General features: G+C 44.1%; 1 protein-coding gene across 4 annotated transcripts in view; it reads left to right on the top strand.

Moving 5' to 3' along the window:
* The window catches only part of USP9X (ubiquitin specific peptidase 9 X-linked), a 1,749,911-nt gene that overhangs the window by 57,619 nt on the left and 1,667,577 nt on the right, over positions 1 to 24,715 (top strand). For all 4 annotated transcript variants that reach the window (XM_086934127.1, XM_086934125.1, XM_086934124.1 and 1 more), the window contains one exon: positions 23,159 to 23,412. In XM_086934127.1, coding sequence (XP_086790253.1) covers positions 23,317 to 23,412 — 96 coding nt within the window. In that variant the 5' untranslated portion in view covers positions 23,159 to 23,316. The remainder of the gene's footprint in view (positions 1 to 23,158; positions 23,413 to 24,715) is intronic.

The following is a 24,715-nucleotide window of genomic DNA, read 5'->3' as shown; positions in this document are numbered from 1 at the left end:
ACAGGTCCCCAGGGGGGTCTACCCACGATCGTGTGATACAGAACAGGGAAGTGTTCTTTATAAGGATTGCTACCCCTCTAGAGTCAGTTGTGTATCCAGCGTGCGCCAGAACTATATGACGCCCCCTGGCTATGAAGGCGCATTTGGTACCCTTGAGATGTGTCTCTTGTAGGAAGATTATAACGGGGCTTATTCGTTTGAGGTAGGCATTTACTAGACCTCTTTTAATCTTGTTACCAAGTCCGTTCACGTTCCATGTCAGGACACTTAGTTTCCCGTATTCTGCAGACTGAGTTAATAATGCACTCGCCATATTAGGGTGAAATCAAGGCAGTGTAGACGGTTATCGGTGCAGGAGTGTTGCATGCCGTGCCAAGGTCGATGACTGTGTTCAACCAACAATTCCCCCCCCCCTCTCTCCCAACTTCCCTTTAACAAAACAGTTCGACAATCCCCCATCCCCACCTCCCCCTCCCTACCTTCCCCTCCCGTCCATCCCATCCGTACAACAGTTGACGTAGAGGACTCCCAGGTGGCAAAGGTCTGTCGCCCTCCCATTTGCAACTCCAACTAGGTTATCTCAAGAGTCCCAGACTCCGGTTCCGAGCAGGCCACACGGTGCTCGGCTGTCCAGCCAGCTGCGGGACGGGTCTGCCTGTGCCGTGCGGCCCACGAGAGGCACCAACTAATAATGGTGTGGGTTCACACAAATTAAGTGTTTGACTTGCGTGACTCCATTGTGATGAAACTGCTGTTTCAGATCTCAGCTCTACAGTTCCTTAGGAATGGGAATCTTGGGTTTCAGTGTCTCGTTCCACCGAATTGCCAGTCGCTCCCTGTTCCTTCTCTCGAATTGCGGTAATTAGAGGGTGGAGAGAGTGTTCAGTCTGTTCCTCCACGTCCGACATAGGATTACTTTCTCCATTTTCATTATCAGTCTCTGTTTGGTGCGCCAGACAGCTGAACCTGGATCCCGGCGCCGTGTCTTCTTCTGTGCTCGGGGCCCTGTTCCAGCCTCCTCGGCCCGTCGTCTGGTGATCTGTGTATGGAGTGAGCTGCGAGAGTCTTCTCGTCCATGGGTTTTGCGATCTCTGTGCCTTGGGTGGGCTCTTCCGGAAACTGGCGGCCGCCATTTCGTTTCGGATTCTACGACCTTCCTCCTCAGCTTCTCGTAGCAGGGGTCTCTCTTCCAACCATTGCCAGGCCTCCTCCGGTCGGTTGAAGAAGTGGGACCTGCCCTTGAATATAACTTTCAGTTTCGCTGGGAAGAGGAGCATGTACCATATTTGCAAGTCTTGCAGCTTTGCTTTCACAGTCATAGGAGCGTCTTTGCTTTTGCACATCTTGACTATAGTCTGGGAAGATCATAATAGTAGTGTTCTCAAATCGAAGTTCCCCCTTTTTTCGAGCTTCTCCTAGGATGAGATCATTGTCAGCAAAGTTTAGAAATCTTGCTATAATCGGTCGTGGTCGCGCCCCCTCCGGTGGTTTCACTAGCAGGGCTCTATGTGCCCTCTCGATGACAAAACAGGTTGAAAAGGGAGCCTGAGGGAACATTGACGTTAGCCATGAATGCAGGAAGGTCACCACATTAGTCTTCTCAATTCCCTCTCGAAATCCCACGAAGCGTAGGTTGTTTCGTCTTGCCCTGTTTTCGGCATCGTCCACCCTCCATAGCAGCTGTCGGTGTGAGGCCTGTAACTCTGTCATAGCTCCGGTGGCTGCCATCTTGGTGTAGGGGATCTCTCGTCAGCGAGGCTTCATTCTGGATTTGGCCCATTGTCGGAAGGTTTTTCTCGTTTCCTTAGGCAGAGCCGAGACTGCTCCCGTTCCGATCTTCAATTCCCTGACTTTCTTTCGGATAAATCGTTATTTTCGGCGGATCTAGTGCTGTTTCTCTGGGAGCCACGCAGAGGCACGTCCTACCCGGCCATGCTGCTAGCCACGCCCCCCACTAGGAGGTAGCCTTAAACATTCTGGCACCATATGAATTGTTTTAGTTCCATGCTTACATATAGTTCTTTGCCGTGCGCTTTTCTTTATTTAGTCGAATCCCATATTCGAATCCATAAGTACTTGTTACTGTTCTCTGGCCTGGGACTTTGATACAGCCTTTGAGTGCTCTGTTTGGCAATGTGTAAGCTGTTTTTAGCTAGAACCAGTAGCCATATTGAAACGTTGAAGATGGCTCTTCCATGCACTAGGTAAAAATTTGAATGTTGAACCATTGACCAAAAGTACATATCCTCTTTCAGGTTTGTCCAGAAATGCCCAGAGAGTGCACAAAAACTGCACGTTATGCAGAATATTTTCAAGAGCTGTGAATGTGGACACTTATTTTCCCAAAAATGGTTACTAGGCCTTCAACTTACATGAGACCCTTAGCTATTTTTATTTGTAAGTGTCCTTGGCTGTTACAACGTTAGTGGATAAGTGAAGAGAAAAGGCTGTCTGCTCTTCTGTACTCAGTGCTGAATGTTTGTTCCTTTATAAACCCAAAGAATGTTGAAACAGCCAATTATGATGAAAATATCCACTGTAACATTGTTAGCTTGGCCTCTTCTGTCTTAAAACATTTTTCCAACAAGCACAGTATCTCAATAGGGTAATCCAGGCACTGTCTGAGCAACTACCCCAACCTCTTTCTGAGATCCAGTTCCAGCTTATAAGGAAAACTAATAAGGCCAAGATCCATGTACTAGTTCACACATTCATTTCAATAAATGTGGGTTTACTTTTTGCCTTCCTTTCCATGGGGTGGTTTATCTTTTATTTTAATATATTGAGATTTTTGATTCAAAGACCACCCGTCCATTGACCTTGAGTGACGTCTACTTAGAGTCACTATTGTTGGCCTTTGAAATGCATATCTCTGAAGTCACATGTGAGAGTGACTTCTCCATCACATTGTAGGCAACCAGGTAAATCTTACCCCTCTCAATTTGATATCTGGACCAGCCTATCATATATTGATCTGTTTCTTATTTATCCTAACATTTGTGTCAAAAACATGCCAACAATCTGCGTCTCGAAGGACATCTCATTTTGTAAGTGTCAAGATGTTTACCATCCAGCATATTATTTATGCCTGCACCCTCTATTGCGTTACTGTAGACAATGAGCATGTAATCACAAAGGCTACCAATCTAGCAGAACTAGAGGAACAAATTGGGAACCTAGAAAAAGGGCACTGCAAAAACCTAACCGACAGGAACACACTGACATCACTTACAAAGAAAAAATACGAGCTCAACAAGATCCTGAGCGAAAGAGCGGGTACATGGATCAACAAGTTCAAAGCCATAAACCTATGCACCGCCAACAAAGCAGGGAAACAACTAGCGGCATACCTGAAAGCGAAACAAAGGCAACACTCGATTGCAGCAATAACAGACAAGACAAACAAATCACAAACTACCAACAAAGAGATCCTAGAGGTCTTCAAACAATTCTACCAGGAGCTATACAGCGCGGACAGAAACCTAGCTGCGGACGGGGATGGGGGGGGGGGGGCAGAACTACTAAGCAAAATTGCCCTACCAACACTAACAGTGCAACAGAGGGAAACACTAGAAGGAAACATCACAGACGCGGAGATAGTAACTGCTAGAACGACACTCAAACCAAACAAGGCACCAGGACCCGACGGATACACGGCGGCTTTCAACAAGAAGTACCTTGAACAGCTAATACCCATCCTGGCGGAGGCCTTCACACACTGCATCCGCGAGGGTCTCATGACTGACTCCATGGCGGAAGCCAATGTTATTGTAATCCCCAAAGAAGGGAAAGACCACCAATAACCGCAGAGCTACCGCCCAATATCACTCATCAATGTGGACTGCAAAATATATGCAAAACTCCTAGCAAACAGACTAAACACGGTCCTGCCCTACCTCATCCACAACTCACAAGTAGGGTACCTCAAGAACAGACTGTCCCAAGACAACACAAGACTACTATGCCACCTCATCAACCAAACAACACACAGCGCAGACCAGGCGGTGATGATCGCCCTGGACGCGGAGAAGGCGTTCGTCAGAGTCTCCTGGCCATTCCTCGATCTCTGTATGGAGAAATTTGGCCTGGGCACCACATACAGGGGCATGGTTATGGCACTATACAACAGGCCAAAAGCCAGGGTTGTAGTAAATGGAGGCACATCAGAGGCGCTAACTCTGGAAAGAGGGACGAGGCAGGGCTGCCCCCTGTCTCCGGGCCTCTTCCTACTAGCGCTTGAACCACTATTGACAATGATAAGGATGAACCCAGACATAGCAGGAGTCCAGGTCAAAGACAAAACAGTGAAACTCGCAGCGTACGCAGACGATGTGCTAATAACCACAACAAAACCGACCACATCCATCGCAGCACTTATGAACTCCATTGAAGAGTATGCAAAGGCCTCAGGCTACAAACTAAACAGGGACAAATCTTTGTAAACCTATGAACGTGCATATAACCAGAGCGGTACTGGGCAACTCAGGCCTAGCCTGGCAAACAAAACCTCTTAAATATCTGGGCCTACTTTTTGGCAGGGACCTTAAAGCAACCCTAGAACACAGCGAAGAAGCCACCCTGAAGAAAATTAAGGAGAGACTAGACCTGTGGTCCCCCAAATACATCAGCTGGTGGGGTAGAGTAGAGACTATAAAAATGATGGGAACACCAGCTATCAACTATACACTCAGCATGCTACCCTCAACCATGACAGAAGACTTCCACAAAAAACTTGACAAGCTAATAAACAAGTTTTTATGGAAAGATAAGAAACCGAGAATCAGCCTACAGAAACTGAGACTCAATAAAGATCTGGGTGGACTGAACGTTATGAACTTTAAAAACTTCCAGACAGCCTGCCTAGCTAAACAAGGGATCTTCTGGATAACCAATACACACGACTACGAACCTGAGTGGCTGAAACTCGAAAAGAATATCCTGGGGGGTTTAAACCCAATAGCAATGTTCACAGAAAAGCAAGCGCCCGGCCAGGCACGACCCCATCATCAAACACACCATAACAGCCCTGCTTAGAGTAGACAAACAAATGGGACAACGGATCAGAGGCACCAGCTGGGAATCCATCTGGTTTAATACGAGAATACAATACAAAGGGGGGACGATATGCAATGAAACCTGGATCAAGAAGGGTATCACCACCCCAGCGCAGCTGGAAAAAGGCGACTCTCCACTCACGTTCCAAAACCTCAAAGAAGTGCACATTCTTCCGGATGTAGAGCTCTACACCTTCCTCAAAATCAAGACCGCCATCACCAAAGTGAGTCTACACAAGGTGAAACCCACCATCATACAATACATGAGCAACCTCAATAGGACAGGACACCAAACAGCGCAAATATACAAACTCCTGAGCCCCCAAACATCCTCACTGAACGCAAAAGCAACTAAATTCTGGGAAACACTGTACACGAGACACCTCAGTAAGGAAGAAAAGGGTAGACTATGGAGGTCAGCCACAACAAATAAAATTACACCACAACTTACATAGACAAAATACTGCCTCTTACACAGGGCCTTCTGGACTCCTGCCAAACTTGCAAAGGCAGGCATAAGGGACAGCGATACGTGCTGGAACTGCCATAGGGGGACAGGGGACCTTCAACACCTCCTCTTCGAATGTCCAAAAGTCATGACGTTCTGGATGAGTGAGTGACCTCATCAACACGACCATAGGGAAGAACATACAGCCAGGCTTCATAGGTCTAGCCACAGCATTTATGGCACCAGACCTAGAGAACAAAGAGGAGAGAGACCTAGTAGACATCCTACTCACAGCAGCAGTCAAAACCATATTAGTAAACTGGAAAGACACAGCCAAGGCTACATTCAAGAGCTGGGTAAACTGGGTCACCTTTCTCAGAGGAGCAGACAACATCACTGGGAAATTCTCACCTTGCCACAATGCTAAGAATGAAATGTGGGCGGCCCTGGATGAACACCTGGAGGTACACAAACCCCCGTAAACACACACACTGCACACTCCACCAGCAAGCAGCCAAGAGCTAAGAAGGCAACACCGAGGCACCCCTCCACCCCCCTCTTTCTTTTCCCCTCACACTCTCCGGGGGGTTTACAGACCTACAACCCAAACAGCCTATACTATGTATGATTTATGTATTCATGTAACCATAAAATGCATAATATCTCCCAGCTGTAACACCCCCCCCCCCCCCATCATCACTGCATTACTACTGTACTGTATTGGAAAATATTCTAAATAAAAAACTTTTGAAATAAAAAAAAGTTTAAAAAAAAGAAACTAGACGCCTTAGGAGCCACAATGCCCACAGTGCCTTGAAACTTGCTTCTAAGCAGAAGTGAGTGATGTGACTGAGCAGCCAAGGGGGGCTTGGCCTGGCATCTATACACATAATTGTCTGTAATAACTGTTTCTTAACAGTGAATGAACCAACATGCTGATATGAGATGGTCTCCCTGGCCTTCACTGGCTTGAATCACTAGGACTTTACAAGTCTTATTATTTCTATCAGTTTAGTAACGTGCGTTTAGCAAGTATTGTGAAAATTGCTGCACGCATTATCTGCCTGTTTTAAGTGATTGTAGAAGTGCAGTGTGTTCTTCAGGCATTGGCGTCTGCTACAAAAGGGAGATTAATGGAAATTTGGATACCTAACTCTGTGGCTTCCAAATAACCACAGTTTAGAAAAACATAGCACATTTAATGCCAAAAGTATTGTTCCCTATTTTGGTGCCTGGCAAAACCAATGAAAACACAAATACTAGGTTCCTAAAACATTCACAAATTATACTAATTTATGGATCCAAATAGTACCCAGGACAGTACCACAATCAACATTTCACCGGATGTTAAAACTCTCCGAAGTGTGTTCTAGCACAAACTAAAATACTCCACAAACATCTAAGGACAATATTCTTTGTTTTCTGAAGAGCAGCAATGAAAGTGGACAGCTACATAGAATGATGGCCTCTTATGTTTTCGTTTGTGAAGTTCTGTTTAAAATGATTTTGTAAAGTTGCGATACCCTTGATATGTAGAAGAAGAGACTGAGAAATAATTGTAGTTTCTGAGCCTGAATGTAAAATCCATGAGATTACTTTGCTCCCCGCAAAGGTCTACTCTTTGACATTTGCTAGTCACCCTAGTCTTAGAATGTTGGAAGGTTTCCAAAACTTTGTGTGCAGTTTGTTCCCCTTACAGCATTGCAAAAAGGAAGGTGCATATGGTTGTCAATTGAGCGCGTACTTAAGTGACTGCTCAGATGTGTACTACTACAATGCCAGCACCACTTACAGCATTTCCTTAAAATGGTCAAAGAGGTTCAGTTTTGTGCACTACTTGAGACCTGATTTTAATTAAGGATGGGATAAGTTTGTTTCGAGTGAACACATCAGTTGACTGCTCAAAGATATTTCAAGAGAAAAACAGAGTGGGGTCATTTAAAAAGATCATACGTGTGATGTGATGAAAACAGCGATTTCATATCTCGCTAACATTTCTTGGGTCTCAAATGCTCCATAAAAGTGGGTATTCAACCCACATGTATTGGCAAGATTATGTACATGCCCCCTTTTGTTGCTGGTTAGGCGCAAAAACTCCTGTAATGCTTTTCCCATGTCTGTTTGTAGTGCTTGGAAACTATATTTTTGTACAATTGAGCACAGCAATAGGGTACACATTCCTTCTCGGTCATCAGTGTTAAAGGTCAGACATAGTTATTATTACTAATAAATATCTTTTTTCAATGTCAAATGACTAGCAGGCAGTCTGTTACGTAAAGGATGACTATATTCTTAACTGAAATCCTTCGAAATTGCCCTCTGTTTAAATGAATCTGGTGAAGAAATGTTTGCGTTTGTGATAAACTGCACAAACCAGAATCATGTCATGGTATGTTATGCAGATTTGTAGAGTGCACTGTCACCTGGGAGGGTATGCTAAAGATGAGTAGGTATGAGTCTAACCACATTAAGGGCCGATGCCAAGCTTTCAACTTCTTGTGGAATTCAAGAAGTGAAGGAGGCTCTTGTGTGTAGCAGCAATTAGTTTCACACTCGAGCTATGTAGAAGACTTGACCCCCGGATGTGGTTTTCCACAATCGTAATGTGATGGATGAAGTTGTCAGTATTGTTCACATTGCTAAAAAAACTGTCCACAAAAGGAGTTGAAAGCAAACAGTGTGGTGTCTGTCTCAATGCTGCTGAACTATATTGGACAACAGGCCTAAAGTGAGCCCCTAATCAAACCTTTCAGTGGGTATTAGCCTAGTTATTTTAGCCCCCTTCAAATCCATTGATAAGTCCTTCACACATAACTGCTCAAGAAAAGCAATAAAACTGCTCCAAAATTGAGAGATCACACCTACTGCATGGTGGTAGGATCAAACCAACTTGCACATACTTCTTCCATCCTTAATTATACTTGACCCTGGCCCTTCTCAGAATCCAAAATTAATTTTACATTACCATATAATATTTCATGACAAGGCACATTCTATCTTTTAAAATGCGAATTTCAACAACACATTGTTCAACTTAAAACCATTGACTGCACTTTGGCAGCCTTAAAGAGCACAGTAAGCTAGAGATAGTCAATGCCAGGAATTTGTGCCTTCAAGAAAGTATTTTTTGAAACTGTCTTTGAACAATACTTGTTCTGTTGGATTTTCTGCATAGTGTTGTTGTTTACGGTATCAGATATGAAGTGACTGTCAGGCAAAACTTGACATTTGTACTCCGTTTTCAAAACAGAGCAATTTTATTAGAACTATGAAAAATGGTCAGTTCAGGTCAGTAAAACATATCTCCAATTTAACTCCCCAGTCTTACTCCCTCCAACTCCAGGCATAAGACCCTGACTGTAAAGCCTCCTGTTGTGTCCCTCCCCCGACACCTTCTCGCTCCTTCCTCATTGTTGGAAGTTCCACAAGGGTTTAGTTCTTAAGCCCCAAGAGATCTTTCGTGCCCACTTGGAGAGAGAGAAAATGGGCCAGTATTTCCCATCCAGTCTTCTAGATTATGCTCATAGGGTTGGTTAGAATTCAATTGACCGAAAGATAAACTTGTCTTCTTGAAGGGTATTGAAGAGTTATCCCATCTAGAACCCCTAGACTAACCTCACTATCTTTGCATTGCTATAATTGGTGTTTATTATGTATTAACCTACTGTAAAGTATATGGATTTCGGTTGTAATCATAATTAGGGATAACTCTGAGGTTATATGTTATCAGGTTGAAGAACATATCCACTCCAAACATTGGTCATCACACATCCCTAAAAGATTAATTTAGAGATACCTTCCATTGCTGCAGTATGTTATTATTACAGAGGCATGTGGTATTCTACTCTGCATACCTACTGTGGTCCCAACGGTGTTTAGCTAAATGCCCTTGTAAGACAATATCCCTGTCTGCCTCTTATTGCAAGCTATTGGGTTACTTCTCATTTGTAATCTTACATAGCAACATTGAGCTGTGAGCAGTGCTTTCCTTTAAGGCATGTGTAAATGCTATTTAAAGTTACTTTTAGACCACCGTCAGCAGAAGTGCCAAAGCCTCAACAAGGTCTTTGTACAGGAAAGTTTACTTAGTAAATTCAGCTACTAGAAATATATGGCTGTAAAGATACTGTATAGTTCACTTCAGCTCTACCAACAGAATTTAAGGCATGTGGTAATTTACATACACAAAATAAAATCCAATTTACTTGTTTTCCACCAATGATGCAAGAAAACCACACTTCTCCTGTTCCGAAATCCTGAGCTACATGAACACATTCAACTGGACAGAGTATGCGAACGTATGGCAAAGCTCAATTCTATATTAACTCTATTGTAATGCATAAACTGGTCTGTTGCATGCCGTACCCCTGCCAGGCCACAATTTTAATATTTCTTCCCAGTTCTTGAGACTGCATTATGGAAGATCATGTTGGCAGTGAATGAATATTGCAGTTTGCAGTGTTGACGATCATCGGTTTACCATTCTCTTTACCCCTGCACCAAACATATCAAGTAATGCCATAGTCAACAGCTATTGCAAGCCCAATTTCAAACCTCTTCCTCAAAGAGTTTATCAGTTCCTCTCTGGGACAGTTTTCTTACAGCGCACAAACAAATTGGTAAATTGGCCCAATGGTGGCTCAACCATGACCCAGAGATCATTACCAGTTACTGATCTTGAGTCTCTTCTTCTTAGCATACATTATCAATAAGATGGTAATCTCTTCAGTAACCTTAATTTGTGATCCTGCTGCAAAGATGAACTATGACTACATTAATATAGTTAGAAAAGAGCTACGTATTTCCAATGATCAGGGCCTCATTTGCCATAATTTCCTCCTCCTCACAATAATTTTCAACACCATTTACAACACATTACTTCTGATGGACACATTTACCTGCGGATTCCTCACTTTTTGACTATCCCATGCTGCAGCTAGGAACAGAAACTTTTTCGATAGCTCTTCCACATTGAAGGGGATGTCTGGTTCCTCGCGACCCCATTTGACGTCACTGGAGCCATAAAGCGCCCCGCTAAAGTCCATTTTTTTCTTTTTCGCACGTTCCCTTTTTTTACGCATCTTCAAAGCATGTTTTTTTTATGTCTGTTAGGGAATAGTACTTTTTTTGATGTTTAAATTTTTAAGTACAGTTTTTAAAAATCGAGATTCAAATCGTTTATAGACTGTGTCCATCACTGACCCTCATAACATGTGCCTTTGGTGTTAATCAGATTAGTACATTGATGCCTGTTCCAGTTGTCATAGTATGAATCCGTAGGACCTGAAAGAGGGAAACCGATTTCTTGAAGGCTAGAGCAAACGATGAGGAGAGGTTGCTAAAAATCAAGCTTATGATCCAGATATCGTTTGCCTCACTTTTTTTTGTCAAACTTATTTTTATTAGGTTTTCATATCATCAAATATTAACCATTGTAATACATTGAGGCCTTGTACTCGTTTATATCTATTAGTAATCTATTTCCTTGTACAGATTTTATCAGTCAGTCAATTTCCTTGCCATTGTGTCTTCATATATTACCTGAGAATTTGCATTGTCTTTAATTACCACATGGGGAATAAAAGATCATAACCTATTCTCTATACAATCATCCTTTTGTCCCAGAACCTTCCCCTCTCCCACCAATCCATGTTCAGAGAGAAATGCTTACGTTATTGCTTCTGCTTGGAGGCAGAGAAGAGAGGATAATGAGATCAGATCAGATCAGAAAGTTAAATCTGGTTACATGCGTGAAATTAAACACTGCAGAAAAAAGAAATCAAAAGAAGAAAGAGCGGAAATAAATGAAATGCCTAGTAGCCTGGGACATTCGGGTCCTTGGTCTCCTGGTGAGTGCTAATCACATTCTGGAGTAGATTCTGATATTGTTACTGTTTTGGCTTAACATTGGAACAGGTGTAGTGCTCTAATCGTTGTAGGGCAGGTTATTAAAGGGAGGTCACTCTAAAGGAAGTTAACCAGTGGCCCCCACGAGTATTCAATTTTTTTTTAACTCGTCTCTGTGAATGTCTCATTTGTTCCATGGTTAGAGTTTGCCATAGCTGTGCGTGCCATTGTGTGAGGGATGTAGCATCTTTCTTTTTCTTCGCGGCCGCTGTTGCCGTTTTAGCTGCCCCTAAGCAAAGCCACATTCTGGCCTGATCAGCTTTTGTTTGATATGTCAGACCTGGATCTCGATCCTCGAAGTGCAAAATACGGAAAGGTAGGGAAGGGATAGCCCAATATCTCTTTAATTTGCGCTAGGATTTCGGACCAAAAGGGACGGATTGTTGGGCAATCCCACCATATGTGGCCGAAGTCTCCCAGGAGGCACAGCCTCTCCAAAAAAGCTCTGATGTGTTAGGGAATATTTTCTTCAGTTTTATAGGATATAGGTACCAATCATATAGTATTTTATAGCGAGCTTCACTTTGACCTAACAAATGATTGTGATATTTTATATTCTTCCAAAGGGCTTTCCATTGCGTGTCTGTGATGTCATGGGCTAGTGTGCGTTCCCAGAATTTGAGATGTCTTAGCTGTCTAGATGGTGGTGTGTGCAACAGTAGAGAGTAAAGGAAAGAAATGTCCCCCTTTGCTGAGCTTGCTCCCTTCACAAAGCGGTCTAGTGTTGTGAGGTCTCTTGTCGGCCCTTCTCTAATTTCCGGTTTGCAGAACCCAGTGGCGTATTTGAAGATAGCGAAATAATTCTGGTAATTCTCACATGTTAAAATGTCTCCGTTATGGAAAATGTCCGCCAGGTCAGACACCCTCCCTCTCTCCATACGTCGAATGGGCCCGGCTCCGATGCAGGTGTGAAGGGGGGTTGTAATTTATTGGTGTGAACGGAGAGCGGAACAAAGTTCAATCTGTCTGCTTTAGAACGTCGTCTGATGTTTTTTGCGTTGTTTTGGTGGGGGTGCTTATGTAGACATTAGCCAGGCGATCCGACTTTGGTTACCTTAATAAAGCCCATATTACCCTTCCCGTGTTCGCCCGATCCATGTGCAGCCAGTGTTTGTCCGACTCGCGTTGGGACCATTCCACTATGACTCGCAGTTGTGCAGGTTTGTAATACAGGGTCAAGTCAGGGAGCACACCAGACCTTTGCCTCACTTTTTAAAGTCAGTGAAACGTAAGCACAACAAGAAGTGATGTCCTGAGTCCTGATGTCAGACATGTAAAGAGAAGTCATTGAGGTTGATCTCTCCCCAACAGTATATGGAGCCGGCTCCGCTTATGCCGTCTTCATCTCCGGCATGGCTATCGGTGTCTCCTTTGATGCAGGCCCTTCTTCCGGGTCCAGATCCGAGGGCATCCGAAATGATGCGGGCTTCGGATCTACCTCATCCCCAACCGAAGTACCCATCTTTTCCAGTTCCAGTCTGTCAGTTCTTGAATGCTATCTTCAGCATTTTTAATAGGGCAATGGTCCCATCTGATATCTGAGCAACCAGTAGGTCCTCTAGCTTATTCACTGGGAGGCCTTTCCACTTCTTACCAGCAGGTGCCCTTTATGCAATTCATGCTGATAGCCCAGATGCCCTACCTGACTCTGGGGGTTGATGGGAATTACCTGGAAGGAGAAACGATCTCCTTTATTTAGTCCTTCCTCTGGTGCTATTACTGACGTCACCGGTGCCTGTACCAGCATTAACACCTCAGCGTACTCCATTTCCCCTGGATCCTTTGCTTTAATGTCTTAGCACACATCCAGAAGAGAAGCATAGCAGCTGCTTGAACAAAAAAAGTTTTTGGATGGCGGAACAAGATCCCAAGAAGAGAAAGGAGAGATTGTGGAACAACAGTCGATGGATCCAGACTTTGAAGGACTAGTGGTTTAGACGCATCACCAGAATAGGAGTTAAGTCCTCCAAAATGCATTCCACCTCCTAAAAATATTACATACAATTCTCTTTGTCGGTAAGACTCCGCAAATGTTGGGTTTTCCTGCCCCACCATGGAGCTGAAAGCGAGTATTCTAACTGCGGTCCTTCACTTGTCTTCAGTGTCCTATAAGCCTTACTACCCTTTAATGAGTCTTTGATAGAACCAATTTTGGATATTTGGCAAAAACCCCTGTGTCCAGAGAGATAGGCAGGGATTTTACACCAGAGAGTTTGAACAAGAAGAAACTAGGACTACCAAAGCTGACACCAGGTTCATTTCCCACCTTTCAGCAGGACAGAGTCCAAAAAAATGGAGGAATTGGCTAAATAAAATGAATTGTTTTTTTTCCAGGCAGCATGGCTCTCTAGTAGACTACTGCAACCTGATTAAGGAGTAGATAACTTTTTGCCCTTATTGATTCAGCGCAGGCAGTTGTTCCTAAATTTGCTGAGGAGTCCTTTCTCAGAGCTGTTAATGCATGTGCAAAATACCCTTATGTATTTACCTTCTGATGGCTCTCTCCTTTTTGGAGCTAAAACAGATTCTACCTTAGAACTTTTCGAGAACAGTAAGGCAATCACTCACTCCTTGGGCCACCAATCACAATCAAGGGACTATAGACAATTAAAAAGATTTCAAGGCTTCTCCAGCAGCTTTTGATTTCATGGACACCAACAGCAATCCTCTAAGCCCCTGTATAAGTTCTACAGAGGGCATGGTAGGGGTAGACAGCAGGCCAATTCCCTCCTGTCTTCCACCTTATCCTCCTCTTCCGATAACCGCACAGAAAAACAGCAGCTTTCGTTTTCCCATCTTAGAGCATACTTTATTTATTTATTTTATTGCTATTAAATGCTTTTCAAAAAGGAACATGCTCCACACTATCACCACGCAAGGTGATCTCGAGCATTACCCTCCCCCCCTCAAAAAAATATCAAACAAAAATCACCAAATCATAACAAAAACTAAGCTCATATCTTTGTCAATCGTAGGTCTACAGTCGGCCCTAGGTATAAAGATGACAAATTGACTTAGTAGCTATGCCGTGTCTTCAAACGTATGGAACGTATGACAGTGTCTTATTTAACTCACGTTGCTCTGTGCATCCGCCATTGCCCTTTGGTGCAAGAATGGTCTCAGTGGTTCCCATTTGTCCTTCGGGCGTGATGTTGTTGGCAATTCCTATGCATATAACTCCATATTATCCTTACAATACACAAGATCTTTAATCCAATTTTCAGTTTTTGGCGAGCATTTCCCTCCCAATGTGATAGCAACCCTACACTTGGCCATTAACAACGCCAGTCGTACAAATTGGCTCGCCACCCCCTTCACATGTGGGATACAGCACAGTAAACCTACCAAGGGTGAGCATTGTATCTCCAGCCCGACATTTCTGTTATATCCCTCACTACAGCACTCCAAAAGCAGGCCACCCCTCTACACTCCCATGCAAGTGCATAAAGTCTGCCTCGGGCTGTCTGCACCTCCCGCACCGGCTGGAATCACGTAGACCATAGCGATGTAACCTCGCTGGTGTATAATACACCTGAAGCATGGTGCTCTATATGCATGTCTGGGGCATATATGGGCACCCTGTGGGCTAGTCTCCCTATTGCCTGCCACGCCGCAATAGTTGTATCAATTATATTGCTGTCCGTCTTCGGAACTCCACGATTCGCTTGCGTGAGAAAGCTGTGAAGAGGGACAGGTGAGACATCTCCTTCCTCCACCGCAACATGAGGGGTGAATGCATGCGGTCTGACCCAATAATACACTTACTGTGCCTGAGCACTGAGATAATATACATACAGGTCCGGGGCCCCGAACCCTCCTTTGTCGTAGTCTTGTGTAAGGATAGACCAACTCACCCGGGCCTGCTTACCTCCCCAAATCAGTCTGAGCAGACTCGTGCAGAGGGTATCAAAACATCCCTTCGTTAAAGTGAGTGGGATATTGGTAAACGGATACAAAAAGCGTGGCAATACCACCATTTTCTTGAGTGCGATACGATCCGCCAAGGACTGCGCCAGGGCGATCCACCTATCGATCTGCTGATCTAAAGTGCTGCAAGCCCGTCCATAGTTTTTGCGAATGACCACGTCCGGAGCACGGTGGATCCAGACCTCAAAATATTTGACCGGATCCGCAGACAAGACAAGACCAGCGGAAATTCCATGTCTGGCTGGGTCGTAGTTTCAGTCAAAGGAATAATGGTGGACTTATCCCAATTCACAGTCCATCCAGACAGCAATCTAAATCTGATGTGTTCTTGTTGTAGCTGCGCCAGATACAGAGAGGGCTCACGAACAAACAACACCATGTCATCTGCATACAACAATATGGCGACTGGGCGATAAATACAGTTTAAAGCTGTTTCCCTATGCCTTAGCTGTAACACACATGCCAGAGGTTCTATCGCTAATGAAAAAAGCAGTGGGGACCAAGGACAACCCTGTCTGATGCCTCTTTCAATAGAGAATGGTTCGGACGTCAGTCCACCAACCTGCACCCGGGCTGCCGGATCAGTATATAGTAACATAATCCATTTTGGGAAAATTAATTACAATTCAATAATTGGGGGCCATCTAGGAAGTACAATAAATCTGCTTCGTCTGGTTTTTAGGAGAATAAATCGCCACTCGGTTCACTGCACTTGTCGGGAAACCGCCAACTGAGTTTCTACTACAAGTGGCAGAAGGACTAAATAAGCTACGTTGTTAACTGTCCCTGGCGCAACAACTGTCCTGATGATGGTCTCGATGAATTGTATTATATGAGACCGAAACGTCGACGATACGACACTTCTTTGTAAATAGTATCATCAATTATTGAATTGTAATTGTATGTATATTTGCAAAAATAATTCATATATGGTAGATATGTAAATACTAGCCATATTTTGTACAAAAGTGTTATAAGGTACTGCACATTTTGAGAAACTGGAAGCAGTTTCATACAAATTACAAAGAATATGATTTAATAAAAGAATTAATGCATTGTACGTATTTCTCTTGAGCATTGTGCAATTTATGTTCACTGTTGTGACAAATTTATAATTGTAAAAGCAACATTTGAATGATTCCTTCAGGAAAGCTTTTCTATTGTGTTATTGACTATACCCAGTTCTTTGGGAAGATTGGGTTGCCCTAGTAGTTTTGGTTTAGGTCGAGGCCCCAGCGATCGGTGTGCCCTCTCCACTATCATGACCGCAGACAGCACAGGGGCAAACAGTTCACGCAATAAATTGTCAATAAAGGGCTCCATTTTGGTTATTGCAGTCAACTCCGGCAGGCCAATTATACAAAGGTTTTTTCCGGCGGGAATGCGCTTCTAAGTTTTCTTTTTTTTCGCTTTTAAGACTTCTAGCACTTTCTCCATTTGCAATATCTGAGCCCGCGACTCAGCTTGCGAATCCTGCAATTCCGCAGGACTTCGAGCCTGTGTTCATGTGTATCCACCTTCTTTTTTTAAATTTATTTATTTATTATTATTATTATTTTTTTACCACATCCAAACTAGATGTGAGGGCATCAATCTTACTGTGTATAGTGTTCAAGCCTGAGCGCAGCTCCAGCAGTATTGTACGCGTATCACCCTTGGGCTCTCAGCATTCTCCGACGCCCCCTGTGATGCAGCCATCTCCGTTATGGTTTCTGTGGCACGCGTGCTGTGCTTACTTTCGAATGCGATTTTGGGCTGCTTGGGGGTCAGGTTTGCCCATAGTGGCAGGGCTACCCAGCTCTCGCACAGATAATCCGTGCCCTCTGTTCCCTATTCGCCCAATCCATGGAGGTGCGGCAACTCTCAGTCTGACCCAGAAGCGTGATCGGCATGAGGGTGGCAGTCAGACAAGCTCCGCTCCTGCACGCCACCTATGACACAGCCAGGGCACCATACACGCTAACCGAGCACTTGAACAAAATGCAGATGAGCTGAGCACCATATGACCACGCGTCAGATCCCACAATGCAGGCAACACAGCCGATCAGCAGGCTCACAATCCTGGCCCGCCTCAGATCTACTTCAGCTCAGCAATAATGGACAATGCAGCAACAAGGCGAACCAAGCACAGATCACGATGCCCTCCTGCTCACTGCCAAGCAAGCTGTCCAGCTCCAGCTAGTCGCCTGCCGCCATATCTGCTTCACTTTAATAGCTAGGCCCCGCAGCCTCTCAACCATCAGCCACCAGAGATCTAACACATAGGGCCCAGCAGCGATCTCCTGCCCAAGGTGGATGAGCCAGCAGGGCCCCAGGTAACTCACTGTCAGTCGCGGCAAACCAGCACCTGAGGGCACCCACTAGCACCTCCATGCCTGCAGCACCGTGATGAGCAAACTTCCCCATCTGGCGGAAGAGCAGATGAGACCCCCCGCCAGGCCCGGCCAGCCAGTTCCGACGCACCCGGGCTTCACAATAGCAAACACCCAAGGACTCCCAGGCCCGACAGAGCAAGCGGCCCCCACCACACTCACCGCACCACTGTAGCTCTCCAAGGCAGTCTCCACGTCCAGCAGAATCACGGATCCACTGCAGACATCGGGGTCAGATCTCTCTGCAGCGCTGTCCACGTTAGACTTCCAATGCGACACAACAGGGAGCAGTGCCTCCGCTCCCGGTGCCCTCCGCAGTCACAGTCCCAGGAAGCAGCGGCACCCTTGACACGGTCCGAATTTCCAGAAGTCGCACCCCAGTCCTCCAGTACTCGGGGCTCCAGCTGCTCAGCTCGCCAGGGCACAGCTCTCAGCCTCCGCCCACAGTCCGGCCACCATTTTCTGCTCGGTCTCTGCCTCTGTGTCTCCACCCGGATCGTCCGGTTCCCGCTGGCTAAATATCGCCAAAATGCTTCCGGGTGTGCACGAAGTGCTCACCAGGCAGCATGATATAATTGCATCAGCTCAGGTGCTCCTGGTCACTGGTATTTATCGAGTGTTGGCGCCTGGCCTACGGAGCTCCCTCACCAGGCAACCATTCCGACACGCGCCGTAGCAACGCCCCACTTTTACCAGTGGGAGGATGGGAATCCCAATTTCTACATCATTGTAGGTCTATAACATCTGACCTTTGGGTGTTCAGTATAATGGAAAGAGTGTATTCCCTACCCTTCCAAGAATTTCTCCCACACTTTCCTCCATGACCCCATTCTTTCGCTACAGACCAACTTCAGCTGCTCCAACAGGAGATCCAGTCCCTACTCCTAGAGGGCCCAGTGTAGTTTTTTCCAGAGCAGGAACTGGGTCCGTTTTGCTGCTCTTTGTATTTCCTTATTCCCAAGAAGGACGTCTGTTTATCTCGAATACTGGACCTCGGGAATTTGGACTGGTTTCTCAAGCAGGAAAAGTTAAAGATGTTGTACCCCAGCTCAGGTTCTTCTTGCGTTGGATAGAAGACTGGATGGTGTCAATTGTCTTGCAGGATGCCTACTGCCACTTTCCTATTTTGCAATCACACAAGAAGCATTTATGTTTCATGCAGAGATGTTAACTATTCCAATTTATGGTCTTTCTATTTGGCATTTCTTCCACACCTCGATTCTTCATGAGTGTGATGATCGTGGTTGCTACCCAGCTCATCAGGTTGGGGATACAAATATTCCACTATCTAGATGATTGGCTTATCAAAGCTAGATCTACAGAGTTGGTGCTGCATCACTTGCAGGTGACAACTCAACTGTTGTTCAGCCTGGACTTTTCCATCAGCCAACCCAAATCCCTCCTGGTGCTCTCTCAGCGCATCCTGTTCATATAAGCAGTAGTGGACACAACTGTGAGTTTAACCGTCCCTTCTCCTCGGAGTATTCCTGACATTCAGGCTATGATCCCTATATTTGAGGATTGGGCTGTTACTCCAGTCCTGAAGGTCTTACACCAGCTAGGTTTTCTAGCCTCCTGAATATTGTTGGTCACCCATGCACGTGGGCACATGGAGACCCTCCAGTGTTGTATCCCCAGGCACTGGTTTCAACACAATGGATAACTGTGTCAAAATCTCCAGAGAACCTGCGGTGGATCTTCAATGGTGGAGTATGACCGGCAACCTTCTCAAGGGCAACTTTTTCACTCTCCTCCTCCAGTGTCCACAGTTTCATATCAAGCTGTTGGAATTGCGTGTGATAGGTCTGATTCTCAAGGCCTTCCTCTCATCCCTTTACGGTCAGGCAGCCCAAGTCTTGACGGACAACATTACTGGGATGTGGTACATCCGCAAACTAGAAGGAGCGCGATTGTCTCTCCTCTGCATAGAAGCTTTACGACTGTGGTCCTGGGATCAAGATCATTAGATTTGTGTGATAGCAAATCACCTGGCTGGAGTTCTCCATGTATGTGCGGACAGTCTCAGTCGGCGTTGTTTATCCATTCACAAGTGGTGTCTCCCTCTGGAAGGGTTTCTTTTTACCTTCCAGCTACAGTGGAACTTTTTATATAGACCTCTCTGCCACTTGGGAGAACGTACACTGCCCATTGTTTGCAGCCTCCAGTATCTGATGCAGTGATCACTAAGGGATGTGTTTTAATTGAACTGTAGTTTCTGGTTGCTTTACACGTTTCCGTTCTTGAATTCTCAGGTGCTGAGGGAGATTTTCCTCGACCATGCCTCAGTAATCAGACCTCATTCACCTCTCCTTGTGCCCTCTGCTCTGTCTCCCTCACAGGACAGACCCCCCTCTTGCAGTTTGAATTGGCAGGTTTTACACCCCTACCTCCATAGTCTGCACATATATGCCTGGAGATTGAATGGGGAAACTTAAGTTCATTTTCACTTTTCTCCTTCCTGATATGTAGGATATTATTTTCTTGTCCAGAAGACTTGTCACCAAATCGTTTTGCAGTAGCGAATGGTATTGATTTTTTAAGTGTTATGATAATTCATTAGATCCTTTAAAAGCAAATTTGTCTTATGTTTTGAGTCGTGACCTCTGCTTAGATTAGCAGGGTTGCACAGTTGCCACAGGAAAATGTTATTTGTCAGCCATTTTTGCTTTTATCTGTTTGCAGACCAATCTTCTCTGTTTAAATCTTCTATAGTTTTGAGATTAATTAAGGGGCTTACAAATAATTATCCTCCCACTCCCTTCATTATACCTCAGTGGGATCTTAATTTAGTTGTGATATGTTTGTGTTCCCTGTTTGAATTGCATCATATTTCTTTTTTATGGCTATTAACATTAGAAACAATTGTCTTTTATTGCCATTAATGGCAAGGCGAGTTAGTGAACTTTTAAGCTTGGAGTGTAAAACCACTTCTCACTACATTCTTTCTTGGTTGAGTTGGTGTTGAGAACCAGGGCTGCCTCCTGAGCAAAAGTAGTCACTCCCTTACACTTGAGTCAGTCCATCACACTTTCCACATTCATCCTCCTACATATCCAACCAAAGAGAAGGAAAGATTACATGTGTTGGACCCAAAAACACCTGTCTCTATTTATGTGGACTGGACATGTTAATTCAGACTGGATGACCAGCTCTATGTGGGGTACATCGGAAAAATGAAAGGAAAAGCAGTGCACAAGAGGACCCTATCGAGGTGGATTATCCTCTATATCTAGATCTGCTACAGCATGGCCCACAAGTAGCCTCCTGAAGGACATTGGTGTTCATTCTCTAAAGCTAAATCTTCTACATCAACCTTGGCTAGAGGGGTTCTTGTGGCAGGTATTTGTAAGGCGGCTACCTGGGCCTCTCTTCACATTTTTGTGAAGCATTGCTTGAATTCCATAGTAAGGAGAGACTATCCCCTTGCTCGCTTTGTTTGCAGGATGTTTTGGTATAAACAGACATGCACCCACCTCCTTGTGTGGGACTGCTTGGGGACTCTATTCAGAAGGTGAGGAAGCCGCAGCTGGATGCATCCATCAGAAGAACCAGTTTCTTACCTTTTTAACGCTTTTTTTGGTGGATACCTTATCTACCTGTGAATTCCTCACTGACCCACCCTCCTCATCTGTGCATGACTTTTTATACTGAAAGAAGCCCGTTTAGGTATTCCTACTAGTTTTGTATGAAGCTTTTATTTAAAACTTGTAATAAGAATTAAAGTATAAAACTGCACCTACAATGTTGATGTTAGTTTCATCAGTTCGCCTCAAATGCACACAAAAAGTGGATGAAAACAGGGTGGTTTATGACTACTGTGACATCATGTGGTTTTGTGTGTGAAGCAGATTCTCCCTGTTGGTGTGGGAGAGCTTTCGAAAAGGTTTCTGTTACAAGCTGGCACATGGGATATTTAAGTTGGTAGGAATCCGCAGGTCGATAATGTATCCACCAGAAAGTGTTATTAATGGTAGATAACTTGTTGTTTTCAGTGATTTTAGCCCTTTCTAATTTTAGAAATGACTCCCTTGTTTTAATTGTCATCCTATACCTCAGCCTTTAACAAAATCTCCTCCAACGTTCTAGTAGTATAATCTATCTAAATGTCGGTGTCATTCATTCTCTCTAATAACCCTTATCCATGTTCCAGAGCAGCAGTCTTAACATTGGGATTGTCGTGTAGTAAAGTGTTTTCCTAACTATAGCCCAGATAGAAACCGAGCTTAAATTGCCTTCATGTTTAGCAAACTTCGTTCTGCTTGTTGAGCATCTGAGACCCTACCTCAATCTGTTTTGTCTGGCCAGTTGCAAGGTGCCTTCCTGCCTGACTTGCCCACCACCAGTTCTGTTTTTTTGAGTTTTTTTAGTAGTAACATTTTCGTTGTTCTTCTGGTCATTGGGACTACCTTTGCGTTCGTCGTTCCTCCTGCAGTGGAGTGCAGGTCCACTCATGATGGCCTTCTGCATCAACTACTGCAATACCATCCATTTATATCTCAGTTAAGACTTTTAGGGCCCTACTCCAGTGTCTACTGAAGCAAGTACTAACCACGTGCTCAGCATGCATAGAACTGACTGTATTTTATTTGTATAGTTGAGAAATAGCAGTTCCCGTTTAGGATTTACATGGCCGTGTACCCTGCAGGCTCTTTGAGCAGTGGCCCTGTATTATCTGGCTAAAGGCTTAAGATCAAATAATAAAAACAGACTTTCCATCTACCCTGAGAGATGCAAACATTTTAATAGAGACCTGCTGTTCAGGGTTCCATTCTGAACATTTTCCCTTAAGGTAGACCAAATAAATTTTTATTAAGCCCTAAAAGCTTGCTTATTCCATGAGGATAATAGACTGTATATTCATGCTGACCCTGCAACTGACCTGCCTTTGGGCAGTATCTACTACCTTCTTGCAACCCCCACCCCTATGCCCACCTACTGTACAAAAAAGTACTTACAGGGGATGTGCAATTAATTATGCAACACATCTGTAAGTTTGAATTCCATGCCAGAGATGGGCATGCTGGGCTTATGGGAGGGAATTGAAGAATCACTGTTAGATCCCTGTGTGAAATGTTGAAATGTGGACTGATAAAACTGTTAACTCCTCTTTGTCTGTACTGGTGGAAGGAGATGCTATGTGCTTACATTACTTTAAGTAATAAGTGAATTTTTTTGATACTTGATGTGATCAAGAAGAATTGAAACCGGTCATCTTTGATTTCTCTTTGGAGGTAGAAGCAATTTAGGGAGGTGATATTTTTTCCCTTGATGATGATTAAGCAATTTCATAATCAATATTTGTTCGCATTTGGATTACTGAGGTGTATGGGGTGTCTGGAGTTTAAACTGTGTACACTTGAACATATCTCTTCCCATACGCTAGAGCTTTAAGTCTTAACTGTGTTTGTAGATTTATATGAACTATAATGTGGTCTTTCTTCCATCCTTAGGTTATGCAATGGTCTCCACAAGATGTTGTGTCCTTGAGGTGGAGCAGTCTCAGCCATACGCATGCTGGAACTCCATCTACATTAAGGGGTCTAAAATTTCTTCTTTAACATTGGCCACATAAACAGACAAAATTGCAAAGATTTGCCCTGTGTCGAGTATGACCGCCACGACCCGTGGCTCCCCTGTTGGAGGGAATGAAAGCCAGGGCCAGGCTCCGGATGGACAGTCACAGCCACCCCTCCCACAGAATCAGGTAAAATATCATTTTTTTTAAACTTATAACATTTGTAAACTCTTTTTATATTAAGAGGTAAAAACTATTGTTGGCCCACAGGACATTGTAATTTCCATTTTTTAGGAGGCAGGCATTTTTGTATAATATTAGTTTGTTGTATTCTAAAGGTGCACATCAAACAAAATGTGTCTTTGTAATAGGAATTGTATTTGTCTTGAGGTAAGATATACAAGGGCATACTAAATTGTTTTCAATAGAATGTTTTGCACTGTCTAAAAAGCACAAAGTAAATTATAAATTTGTCCTCGTGCAAAATGTATCCACTTTCAATTTAAATTTTGGGACCTTTTTGGCAAATTAGTTACCAAAGGACTGTAATCCTCTAGCTATTCATATTGGAACGGAATGATGTATAGGAGCCTCTTACTGAAAGCTGTCCTTCAACAATGCTGGGGTCCAATGGGATTTCATATTAATCAATTACATTTTAGAACCTTAAAGGGGCTTCTTTGGTTAACTGTAATATTTGTCACTGTGGGGTTGTGGGTGACATCAAATTGAAACATGATCCTGTTTTGCATTGTCTAATCTCTCTAGTGAAAAACAGCTTCTCTCTTCACAGATGCCCATGTACATTTTGGCGTGAGTGCCCCACTCGATCCTCTTCACCTGCACTTATGAGAAACGCAAAAAAGTCTTTTGGGAGTCATGCATAACATGCACTCACCACCTTCCGCCACACTACCCCATTTTATATGTATATATAAAGTTAGATCTGAAGTCCTGCCTTTCACCCCTCCACTATCAGTATTTAACTGTCTTCCCCCATCCTATCTGTATTCTGTCCTCCTGACAACCCAAAGCCATGCCCTCCTCTCACATTGAGAGTGAAGAGCTGTCGCTTCCTCTGCCATTGAAGACCTGCAGGAGGCAGCTGATCAGTTTGTTGGAGCAAGGACGTTAGGGCCTGCTCTTTCTCTGTTCTGATTTTAGAGCATTGATTAACCAAGTATTCAAACCAGTGATTCTTTCTTGTTTGTAATAACCCATTTCTCAAGGAGTATGTTCAACCTGCATAAACAAACAAGGATAAAATGACTCTGGTATTTTATTTTTTTTAAAGATCTTTATTGGACATTTCCAGTATTACACAGCGTAAGGCCCCCAACTTCTTGGGCCGGCTGCAATAGCAACACAGTCTAAATATCGTTATCAGGTTAACACAGCCGTGTAGCCGATAACCCAGGGGCCCGGCGGCAAATGGAAAAGTGTTGTACATTTATTCAAACATTTCAAGTATACGATATGACTTAGGTCTATG

Source organism: Lissotriton vulgaris, chromosome 8 (genome assembly GCF_964263255.1).
Source record: "Lissotriton vulgaris chromosome 8, aLisVul1.2, whole genome shotgun sequence".
Taxonomy (NCBI): domain Eukaryota; kingdom Metazoa; phylum Chordata; class Amphibia; order Caudata; family Salamandridae; genus Lissotriton; species Lissotriton vulgaris.
The sequence above is the reverse complement of the archived record's forward strand: the minus strand, read 5'-3'. Positions and strand labels throughout refer to the sequence as shown.